Genomic DNA, 12,443 nt, shown 5'->3' on the forward strand with positions numbered 1-12,443 from the left:
ATCTATTAAACATCACAAATAGTGTGCATCAGTCCAAAATGCAGGGAGTAGTGAATCATTGGGGATAAAGGAAGATCTGATCCGAAATTTCATCCATAATTAAATAGAAACTGAACAAAATGTTTGGGGTTGAAAGAGTTTATTTAACTTATTGTATATATGTATTTTCTGCTGCATTTCCTGGTTTCAGACAAAACTGGAAAAGGAGTCAATATCCTATTAGGGTATTTTTGGCCCTGCTGGAAGTGTGACAGGCCAAAAATCTCATTAAAATGTTCTCATATGAACTGGAGTCCAGTTCTACGAAGAAAAGGCAGCCAAACTTTAAGAGTGCTTATCTGTACTGACAGGTTTCAGAGTAACAGCCGTGTTAGTCTGTATTCACAAAAAGAAAAGGAGGACTTGTGGCACCTTAGAGACTAACCAATTTATTTGAGCATAAGCTTTTGTGAGCTACAGCTTCAGTATGCATCCAATGAAGTGAGCTGTAGCTCATGAAACCTTATGCTCAAATAAATTGGTTAGTCTCTAAGGTGCCACAAGTACTCCTTTTCTATCTGTACTGAAACATCAAACCTTTGATGGTCTCCCCTCAGTATAAAAGAAAGAAGGATTAAGGAGTTTAGGGATACAGAAACTCCCTGGATATTATGGTAAAACAGATCAATACTATTTAATTATTTGTTTTGGTTTATAATTACAAGACAACCAATCACAGCTATCAGTCCTTCACAACATTTGGAACAGACTGCTCCAACAATCACTAATAAAATAATAATAAATGCCAACGAGTAACAACCCAGATCAAGGTAAAAAAAGTCCTCCAAATACCACCCACACCATACCTAAATATCAGAGAAAACAGATGGGCTTTGCAGCTGTAGTCAATTCTGTAAGTTTGTTACACAGATTTAAAGCAGGAAGTGCGCTACTTTTAGCTGAGTGGAGGCATAGGTGCTAGAACTAGGGGTGCTGCTGCATCACCTGGCTTGAAGGCTCCCTATTGGATCAGTTCCCATGATTTTAACAAAAGTAAAGGAATCTAGAGGTCTTTAGATAAATAATCTAAGTTATCTTTAGAAAAATACAAAATAATGATGAATAATATATTTGCAGTGGCATTTCCAAATAGGGAAGGGGGAATGAAGGATTGTATTGGGGCCTAGGGTCCTGGGTTATGACTTCGAAGAACTGAGTGCAAAGCTGGACTCAGCTACAGGCTTCTTGTGCAACCTTGAACAAAACACTTAATCTACTTTGTGCCTCAGTCTCCCTTCTGGAAAACGGAGTGCTGTGAGGATAAAATTGACCATTGATTTTTAAGGTACTCAGATACTATGGTGATGAGGGCCATATAAGAACCTAGATAGAAGAAGGTATAAACCCTGGCTGGAGGAGCTCAATCTATAGACAGAGAGTAGGGGGGAAGGGATGCTATATGTTAGTAGGGTGGTAATTGGCCCCATCAAGTGGGTAGCTTGTTTTATTTTCAACATAACACATAAATTATTCTCAGTTACCCTCAAACGTCTCATTATCAGTTAACTAGTTTCCCCACAGGCATCCTAGTACCAATGTTACAAAGGAATAGGCCATAATCCTGGAAGAGCATTTATTTTCACCATTTAATCTAGACAGTGTTTACCTGATTGGATTACTTCACTTGGGATGCTTTTCTTTCAAACAGGTTATTGAGGTTAATTGTAGCTTCCAGCTCTTGACAAATAAAAATGACATCAGGGTATATATGCAGTGTTGTCATCAGGATATATATGTTATATGTATTATATTTATTATCAGGATATATATATATAATAACTATTGGTTGGCAAGTTGGTTATGACATCAGTGAAGAGCCAGAAATAAAATTATAAAAATCTAAATGTTACCAATTCAGTTTAGGGTTAGCTTAAAATTGGCAACCTTTAGGATGGAAAAAGCTATATGTTTACAATTTTACCAGCATATGCCATTATGAGATGTATTTATTGCCTTCCTAAAAACTTCACCCTGTAAAATATTATCAGCATTTGCAGCTGCTTTGCCCAGCATCCTATACAAATGAAAAATGTAATTTTTTTTAAACTAAGCCCTCAAAATGATAAAATGAGAAAGCTAGTATTTATTTTAAAAAGACCCTATTTGGTCTGCCCTCCTTTGCTGTTGCTACCTTGCAGTTTATGACATCTAGCTAGTGGGAGGTCTGACAAACTGAGCAAGGCAGTGAGCAAGAAATTACATTCCTGTTGAAATCAGTAATCCCTTTGTGGAGACTGCTCCTTCTGGTTTGTGTGATTTCTTTTGTGTCACTTTGAGAAGGGCTCTAATATTATTATTTTAAACGTAGTTTGTCTTTGGGGAGTTGGGGGAATGCACAAGGAAGGAGACAGCAAGCTGCCCATCTCTCAGAAGAGAACAAGACTCACAGCACAGGAACTGGCTTCACTCTAATGTACAGTGTAGAAATCAACAAAACTGTAATCAAAATACAATCATTTTTGTAGAGACTGAAGAGAAAGGACACAAAAGTGGATAACACAGTGAAGGACACAATAAAGCATGGTACAAAGTGACTCTAATTCACTTTGAGTGTGGGCTCTGAAGTACAATGTAAGTCTTACCTTATCTTGTATTTTTTAAATAATTGTAGTACTTAGTCATTTTATTTCTATTTTGAAGCCATGCTGGGCCAACAAGTAATCATTACAATTACATATTAAAATCAATATGGAACATTACTTGTAATCTTGGAATGAGACTTAAAATGATATTGTAATATGACAGAAGTCAGAGACTATCAGCCATAATATTGAAGATGAACTATAAATAAGAGCATATCTAATTATTGTGAGAGTAAGATGCTGAATAGAATCTTTAATCAACTTTCTTAATGCAGAGCACAAAGAGCTCTGCTGTTTTGTATGGCAAGCTATTTTCATACTGCTGTGTTTAAAACTGTGTGATTACAGTTACCAATAGCAATAGGATGTAGATACAGAAGGGAGTCCTGGTGGTTGCAAAAGTTTTTTGGCCAATGTTTTTGCTCTCTGAAGCCTCGAGTCCACATTTTCTAGCCTGTAAATTAGTTTTCCTTTTTAACTGGATTTTTAACATATGCTGATATTGGACTACATGAAACTGAAAATAAAAGTATTTGAGCATCCAGAATAACTCCCTCAGTTTTCTCAATGTCATATTAATGATGAAAAAACAATCAACAAAAAAAGAATCCCTTCTTTCCACCAGCATCAGCTCTGAACAACAAAGGAATATAAAGCCTGATGGTGACAAAGGGTTATAACTTTCTGTTTTTTCACTGTACATCCTCCCCAGTTTCAGATTTAGCAATGGATATTCTTTGTGACGAGGAGAACCCAACTGCAAACTCCTTAATCCAATTAAATCATGAGAGAAGACTCTACAAAAATGTTTTTGTGCCTGGAGAGGTTAACGCATCTCATCTGTTTAACTTGACTATGGACTCCGAAAACCTAACTAATCTTTCATGTGAAGGTAGCCTGACTCCGCCGTGTTATTCATCACTATTTCATCTTCCAGAGAAAAACTGGCCAGCTCTGCTGACAGTTATAGTGATTGTTCTAACCATTGCTGGAAATATTCTTGTTATCATGGCTGTGACTCTGGAGAAAAAGCTACAGAATGCCACTAATTATTTTCTAATGTCACTTGCAATAGCTGATATGCTATTGGGTTTCCTTGTCATGCCTGTGTCAATGTTAACCATACTGTATGGTGAGTATCAGCTCTCTAACTTATTGCATACATTGAGTAGCTTTCTAAAAATTGCATGCACACGCTATTATTATTTCAGCTTGAAAAGAAAAATGTAAATAAGGCTAGTTTTAAGGTATATGCTTCCCACCTCCCCGTTCAAGGTGAAAAATAACTATAAGGGGTAAATGTTCGTAAAGAACAGATGCAATATTTACATGTTTATTTACTTTTAACTTCTAAGTATGGACATTTTAAACACAGTCCAAAATGTCAATTTACTACTTTGATTCTGATGGAATTGTCTTATAATTGCTATCAGATATTTTGTCCTGTCTGTTGTATCAGTTTTATCTTTGACACATATGTTTCTAATAAGGAAGTAATGTCCTGTCAATTACTTTGCCCTGCAAATAGGCACAGAAGCATTAATTACTTGGTGCCTTCAGAGTTAAAATAGCCTGCCTCTGTTTTTTATTTTTATTTTTTAATCAAGCATTGCAATTCTAAATAATTATCTTTCCACTGAGATCCTTATTTACATGTCTACCTTTAAATTTCATTAGCTACCATGGAATGTTGGAATAAGTGTTTTGAAGGAGGCTGAAAAGTGGCTAGAGTTAATTGTACCCAATTGTTGGTAATATTTAGAAAAGATCCCAATATTTGATTATTAATTTGTATCTATTCTAATGAGTAATTTTGCAAGTGTAAATTGACTTGCGACACAGTTTATTGAGATTGGTATCGGAAGTTTGTCATTTTGACCAATATCCTCAGAAGCCTGTTACACGGAGAAAGTTGAAAAGCAGAGAAGGTTGAAAAGCAGCAGCCTAAGTGTTAAATAAAAATGTGTTCCTATTTTTGTATAATTTACCTTCAAAACTTAGAAAAATACCCAATACAAGAAGAGAGGAGACATGAGATGAAATAGCTTCTAGGCTTGTTTCAATAAGCTAAATCATCAGCCACTAAACTTTAACTTTAGGAAGATTTTATTAGGAAACAGCAATATAAGAATTTATTTCCAAATCCCCCTCTTTCACTTTCCCTGTGTTCTAGACAAACTACCCTAAATAGTATTATCAGATTAGGTTTGGAATTGGCATGGGTCTGTGACTGATTGTATCCATAGTATCATTACCTTTGGTAGTGGGGAAGCTAATGAAAAATTGTGCCATAGAAGCAGTAATTGCTTGATTTGTGAGATAAGTGAAAGACTCAAGCCCTGGATAGTTCACTGACACATGCAATAGGGACTCCTGCTGGCCAGACCCTGCCACTGAGGAAGCTAATCCCTGCTTCTGCTCAGAAATCCATATTCAATTGTGACCATTTATTTTAACTGCAATATTTACATGGTCAAATGCACCCTTACTACATGCACAGTAATAGGAGGGCAGCTGCATGATCACTGCAAAGGAGAAAAACTCCATCCCCTCCATTTGACAGAGGAAGGACTCTCACTTTGCTTCTCTATTTTTTCCTCTCTGTTTTTTCTCCTTTGCAGTGTGCTGTCTTTTGCCAGAGGAAAGATCCCTTTCCAGGATACATGCCTTTGAAAAATCACTCAGTCATTCTGGCATGAGCTTTCCTAGAAATGCAGCATCAGGGTGATACATTATCAGCATCACAGTGACCAGCAAACAATTTATTGTAGAGAACCCTCCTTCCCCACCAGAACTAAGAACTTCACCCCAACTACCAGAAACAAAAGGCCAGGAATCAGTCAGTTTCCAGACTCCCATTAACCTGTGATCATATTATCCCAGACACCAAAGCACTTCTGGTGCTATTTGCACTGATCTCAAACCAGAAGTCATTATGGCCCAGATCCTCAAAATCAAGGGGAGCTGGGCACCTAAATACCTTTGATAATCTGGTTTTATGAGCTTAATCCTAAAAGGTGCTGGCTCCTTCAACTCCCATCATCAGAGCACTCAGCACCTGGAGAGTTGCTCAGCAGTATTTCAGGCTTTTAGAGTCTCATCTAATTCCAGATTAAGTCCGTAAGAGTTTGGCCATTGGCTTAAGTGGGAGCAAAAACTATCCCTTAGATCTGAATGCCTCCTCTATGTATAAATTACTAACACCCCAGATCAAAACCCTGGATATGAATGCACTGAACTTTAGAGTGTTGGAGAAACAGTTGAAATACAGATTTGAATGTGGCTTAGGCCTCAATTTGACGAGTGTGTGTGAATGTGTATTAACATACATACAATATTATTTGTATTTCAATATTGGCCAGAACTCAAACAAGAATTGGGTCCCTTTTGAACTGGTGCTATACAACTACCTTCATAAAAAAATGGCCCTTCTCTGATTTTTCTAGAGATACGTACCAAAAAAAAAAAAATCCATTAAAAGAATGATAAGGTTGCAAAGTCAAGGATTAAAAAGATAAAAAATGACAAAAATAAATTCTGCCCAGGCAGCTTTAACTCAACCTCCTTGTGCGTAGTCATTACAATAACATTTTGTCCAACATCTCTGGGAAGTCTGTAGCAGAGACCAGAGCAGAATGGAGCTCTCCTACGAACACAAGACAAGGGGATATTCCTTCATGTGGAAACTTGTCCCTCTACACACATCATCAGTAGAGTTGGCGCCCAGGATCTTTCAATCCACAGCACAGATCTCTACTGCTTCAGCTGAAGGAGTGACTGGTAGTAATAGTAGTAGGATGTTACTTTTTATGGGGACCAGCCACTAAAGAAGAATGTGACACATGTTTTGCCAATGTTATATAACTGTTTGGTGGACAGCAGGGGAATACTGGGAATCCAGAATCTGGGGTTATATTCCTGGCTCTGGAAGGGACTGTGCACAGCGAAACACATAAGTTTGGCACATCCCTTCAGAAAAGCATTGTGGTTAAAACTTGGGTCTACCATATTAGATCTATGGATAAATTCTGGTCCCCAGTATGGTATATAGGGGCTGTAAAGGATGCAGAGTGGCCACTTGGGGAATTCCTCCAGGTTGGTCTGGCCCTACACTTCACACTCTTGCAACCCTCAGCATAGGGGCATGCCAGCGGAAGGAGGCAAAGCTCTGTGCTGCAGCAGTTCTGAGCTGTGAGGAATCCCATGGGCATCTGTGTAAGGCTGCAAATTAGGGCAGTCTCTAGAACCCCTAATTTACGCTGGGGATAGAACCAGCTCTTAGAGCAGCCCAGACTCTAGGAGATACAAAGGTGACTTAAAACCAACTTTTCTCCCCATTTCTCCATACAACACTTTCTGAGAAGCACAGCACAGATTCTGGTGTTTTGGTTTTATTTCCAACTCTGTCACAAAAGACCCTGGGTACTTCTCAGTTATCCCATCTGTAATATGGAGGAATGATACTTGCCTGCCTTCTCAGGTTGGAGCTGGCCTTGTTTAATAATAAGGACCAGGAAGTGTAGAGAGGAAGAACTGAGACTAGAACTCACTGTATCCCCCTAGCACTCAGCACACCTTCCCTGGTGGGTAGAGCACATTGAAAGAGGAAGGGGAGCTCTCACCACTCCAGCCAAGAAAGAGGGAGAGCGGAGGAGTTTTACCTATGGTTTTAGTGGAAGGGGGAGCTGTATTACCTTCACTTTCCACTCACTTTACGCTCTTTGGCTAGTATTTTTCTGATGGAAAACTGAGACACACTTCTGAAAAATTAAGCCATTCACATTCCCCTTCCACCCTGTCATGTTAGCAGGACAACATGAGGAAACTTGCACTGCTCCTGTTCCACGCACCCCCAGCTAGTGCTTCAAATGCCATACATACTTTAGGAAACTCTGCCCTGTGCCAAAGGGGTAACCGCAGCTGCTGCTATAGCTTCCATATCATCCCTATCTGGAGCTCTAGTTCTCTGCCTGGGACCTTCAGGCTAACCAGTGGTTAGCACTGTGGGACTGGAGCATGCTCAGTGCAAATGGAACTTTCAGAGATTTTAGCAGCAGGCCTCTCACAAGCTCTCCTGAGCATGAGGAAATGGCAATTTTCTTGTAACTTGGTCTAATCAGTATGTATTTTCACAGGGAAAACAAAATGCACTTCTCTACTCCCAGGACTGTCCCACTGCTAAATTTGCTCCAAACCCTGGAGGTGCTAGAGCTCTTTTAAGAAAACTGAAGAAATATGTTTACATTGATAAAACTGCCTATTTTTCCCTAACATCTTTCTCAGAAATGCCTGTGTATATAATCAGCCAGAGGCAGAAAGCAAGCCAACAACATCTCAGCCCCAATGGTTAAGTTCCACTTTATGCATCCGATGAAGTGAGCTGTAGCTCACGAAAGCTCATGCTCAAATAAATTGGTTAGTCTCTAAGGTGCCACAAGTACTCCTTTTCTTTTTGCGAAGATAGACTAACACGGCTGTTACTCTGAAACTTAGGTAAAGTTATAAGCAATAGTAAAATTCATCCATCCATTTATACTCTGCTTAGCTGATGCTAAGTTTCTCCTTTGCAGGATATACATGGCCTCTGCCTACAAAACTCTGCGCTGTCTGGATCTATTTGGATGTGCTTTTCTCCACTGCTTCCATCATGCACCTCTGTGCCATCTCTCTGGATCGCTATATTGCCATACGAAATCCCATCCATCACAGCCGCTTTAACTCCAGAACTAAGGCTTTCACAAAAATAATTGCTGTTTGGACAATATCTGTTGGTAAGTGAGGCAACATTTCAACACATAATTATAGATTCCTGTTTTTTGAGAGACTTGACACATATATTGCAGAGTAAAATTGTGTCCCAGGCTGCAAGATTTTGTTTGCCCCAGTATTAGATGTGGTGCAATGTAGTAATTATATGATAAAAATCACCAGTGACAATGGCAAGTGGAGAAATATTGAGCCACACTCTGCAGTGAAAGAATACATAAAGTCAAAACTGTTGTATTCAAGTTTCTTCTATAGATGTGCTTGTTTTCAGTATTGATATCCCCTACTACCTGGACAGCAGGAAAAAGCAAATGATCAGGCCTGAAAAAAGAGCTCTCTGATTTAGCTGTAATTCAATTGTTCCTGACACCTTACCACTATGACTTGTTTACAGCTGGGTTGCTTTTTTTGGTTTATTCGTTTTTGAGGCAAAGCCTATCTGCTCCTCCATGGTCACTGAGAGCCCAAGACACATGGATCCAGTGCTGTGCCACTGTATGCTGAGTGGGTAGGATCTGGGCCTTTGTGCCTAGCAATGTGAGGGATTTCCCCATGGATCTCAGATGTCACCTATACCTGTGTACAAAATGCACAGAAAAGTGTACATTTTAAACTATGCTAATCACAAATTCATAGGAACATAGCAATTGCCACACTGGGTCAGGCCAGTGATATATCTAGTCCAGTATTCTGACTGACAGCGGCCAACACTAGTTGCATCACAAAGAATGCAATTATGGAATAAACTGCTCACACGGAAAGCTTCTTCTCAATCCCCATTAGTTAGAGGTTGGCTTATGCCTTGAAACACAAGGGATTATGTTCCCTTTCAAAACTCTTGGGGGGGCGGGGGGGGTTGTGTGTGCGTGTGTCCTTTCTATCATGCTGTTTCAAGAGTTATAAACACCCGTCGTGGTAATAGAAAGCACTGTACAAATAAAAAATTCAGTAGGATTTAACCATCTAGAGTTTTTTCTCCCACCAATGATCAGTTGATCCACACATTTTCTGTGTTATGATAGTGTACTAATAACTGATAATAACATGGTCCGTATTCTCTGTATAATATGATGCCTATGTTTATTAGAAAGCAATGAAGTCTGGCATGACTGAAAATGACAGAATCTTGCTTTATGCAGTATTGTAGCTGTGTTGGTCCCAGGATATTAGAAAGAAAAGATGCATAGGGTGATATCTTTATTGGAGAAACTACTGGAGAGAGAGACAAGCTTTTGAGCTACACAGAGCTCTTCTTCAAGTCTGGGAAAGGTACTTGGCGCCTCACAGCTAAATACAACGTGGAACAGATTGCTTTGAATAGAAAGTTAGCACATATTCTAAGGGACCATTCAAGGTGGAGTGGCCTGTTAAAACCTCTGCAGTCATAGGACCAAAAAGAAGGGATTAGTGGGTTACAGAGTGCAGTAATAAACCATAAATCCAGTGTTTCTGTACAGTCCATGATTTTTAGTGTCTAGCGGAGTTATGAATTTAAGCTCCCAGGCTCATCTTTTGAAAATGTTGTGCAGGTTTCCTTTGAGGATGAAGCCTAATAAGTCAAATATAGAGTGACTGCTTTATGAGGGGTGATAGCAAATTTTTGTCTTTAATCATTTTCCTACGTGACTTCATTCAAGAGCATAGTGATTGTCTGGTTTCACCCGCATACTTGTTATTGAAGCATTTAGTGCACTGGATGAGGTATGCCACATGTTGTGATAGGCATGTGTAAGATCCAATATTTACAAATATTTTCAAGACACTGGACAACCCTCAGATAGCCACTCCAAATACCTTGTCATCCCATTTCATCCTCACCCATAACAATTGTACATTCAACAACAAACACTTTGTCCAAACCATTGGAACAGCCATTGGTACTAGGATGGCTCACCAATATGCTAACTTCTTCATATAGAAATAAAACCCTCTCCTATCCCACACCCCTAGTTGTCACCTACCACCCCATACTGGAACCCATATGGCGTATCATCAAAAAACTACAATCCATACGCAATGGGGATACCATCCTGAAAGAAATCTTTCTTGAACCCCCTCTTCTGGCCTTCAAACAACCCGCCAACCTCTCCAAACTCATCATCAGAAGCAAGCTCCCCACAGACCAGGACACACCTACTCAAAGTAGCACCAGACCCTGCCAGAACAACAGGCAGACATATCTCAACTGCTACAATGATCAATACCCCCCACAACACACCTTTCAAGATCTATGGATCCTACAAATTCCTATCATAACTTGTGGTGTACCTCATCCAGTGCACTAAATACCCCAATAACAACTATATGGGTGAAACCAGACTATCACTACGCACTCGGATGAACTCACACAGAAAAATGAAAAGACAAAAACACCACATCGCTTGTGGGTGATCACTTTTCACAAAGTGATCACTATATATCTAACCTATCAGGCCTCATCCTCAAAGAAAACCTCCACAACACTTTCAAAAGAAGAGCATGGGAGCTTAAATTCATAACTCTGCTAGACACTACAAATCATGGACAGAACAGAGACACAGGATTTATGGCTTATTACAACAATCGGTAACCCAGTAACCCCTCCCTTTTGGTCCTATGACTGCAGAGGTTTTAACAGGCCACTCCACCTTTAATGGTCCCTTGGAATATGTGCTAACTTTCTATGCAAAGCAATCTGTTCCACGTTGTATTTAGCTGTGATGCGCTGAGTACCTTTCCCAGACTTGAAAAAGAGCTCTGTGTAGCTCAAAAGCTTGTCTCTCTCACCAACACAAATTGGTCCGATAAAAGATATTACCTCACCCACCTTGTCTCTCTAGAATCTGGCTTTGTTATGTTTTGATAACACCTGTGATGTAATCCTGGAATTTAGGTGGGATGATATCGTGCAACCTAACAGCTGTTAAATTAAATATATGTATACAAAAATCCAGTTAACAGACTGAGCAGTAAGAGTAATGGAATGGTGCTCGGTTGCCTTGTTAGTACTGTGGTATCATGATGCATGGAGTGACAAGCTGAAGGAAGAAGATTCCAGCCCCCGAGGCGTGAATATGTCTTGAATGTGATGTGCTCTGGGAAACAGGGAAGGAGGCAGCTGCACAACAACCAGTGGAGCGGCAGCATGGCATCTGGTTATCCCTCATCTCCAAAGTAGAGTGAGTGTGCACCATGGCAGATTGCCACATAAAAGGGACAAAGAAAAATGCCAGCCCCATAAAGAATCCTAATGGTCTCAGCCCTTCAGTGCAACTAACTGTCAATCAATTGTCAATGTAATGTAACCCTGTCCTCCTCCAGCACTCCCTTGCCTGCAAAAATCTGCCGCACCAAAGTTCAGAAATGGCTTATGAACAAAGAGATGCTTTATCTATCATTTACCAATCTCCAGGCTCCCCGTGGTACTTATAGGACTTAGTCTATACATTATTTAACTCTTTGTAGTTCCACACAGGTGCAATGCAGTATAATGTGACGTCACTAAGCGATTCTGTCAGGAGAGAATAGCTTTATCATGTCCCTTGATACTCTGCCTTCTGGGTCCCATTTTGTTTGTCATTCGGTTGTACCCCTATTCCTGTGGTTTTCAGTTAGGCCGTGACCTCTGTTGCTTTTGGGAGTTTTGTTATCGCTGTTATGGATGAGCTGTAGGGTATATGGATAAAGGAAAGAGATTAAGGCCTTGATACTCTCCTTCACTGACCTTTGCTGAGTACAGGTTAGGTGGGGGTCATACCAATCAGAGAGCCAGTTACAGCTTCCTGATTGTCAAGTTACTCTGGCCCCAGCTCCAGTATAAAGTAGACCAACAGCTCTGGCATAAATTAGTGGCTGTTCTTATTTATGCCAGCTGACTGTCCTCCTCCATTCACCATACATCAGGTAAGAATTGACGAAGCACAGATACCATGCCCTCTATGCTGGGGGTGCAGCTGGTGTAGGAGTTAGCTGTGCTGGCTGTATGCCAACATAGACCTCAGTCATGCCAGGGAAATTCTCAGCAGGTCAGCTAAGGCCAGATTCCAACCTCTTTGCATCACCTGAATGGTACAGAGT

The 12,443-nt window shown here is 40.0% G+C and overlaps 1 protein-coding gene across 2 annotated transcripts in view; it reads left to right on the top strand.

Moving 5' to 3' along the window:
- Positions 1 to 2,176: 2,176 nt before the first annotated feature.
- Positions 2,177 to 12,443, top strand: part of HTR2A (5-hydroxytryptamine receptor 2A) — a 48,254-nt gene continuing 37,987 nt past the window's right edge. Inside the window, exons 1-3 of one of the 2 annotated variants that reach the window (XM_073344262.1) lie at positions 2,177 to 2,610; positions 3,334 to 3,753; positions 8,192 to 8,392. In XM_073344262.1, coding sequence (XP_073200363.1) covers positions 3,348 to 3,753; positions 8,192 to 8,392 — 607 coding nt within the window. In that variant the 5' untranslated portion in view covers positions 2,177 to 2,610; positions 3,334 to 3,347. Of the gene's footprint in view, positions 3,754 to 8,191; positions 8,393 to 12,443 lie in introns of both variants that reach the window. The other variant, XM_073344253.1, reaches the window with a different exon arrangement.

Source organism: Lepidochelys kempii, chromosome 1, assembly GCF_965140265.1.
Source record: "Lepidochelys kempii isolate rLepKem1 chromosome 1, rLepKem1.hap2, whole genome shotgun sequence".
In the NCBI taxonomy this organism is placed as follows: domain Eukaryota; kingdom Metazoa; phylum Chordata; order Testudines; family Cheloniidae; genus Lepidochelys; species Lepidochelys kempii.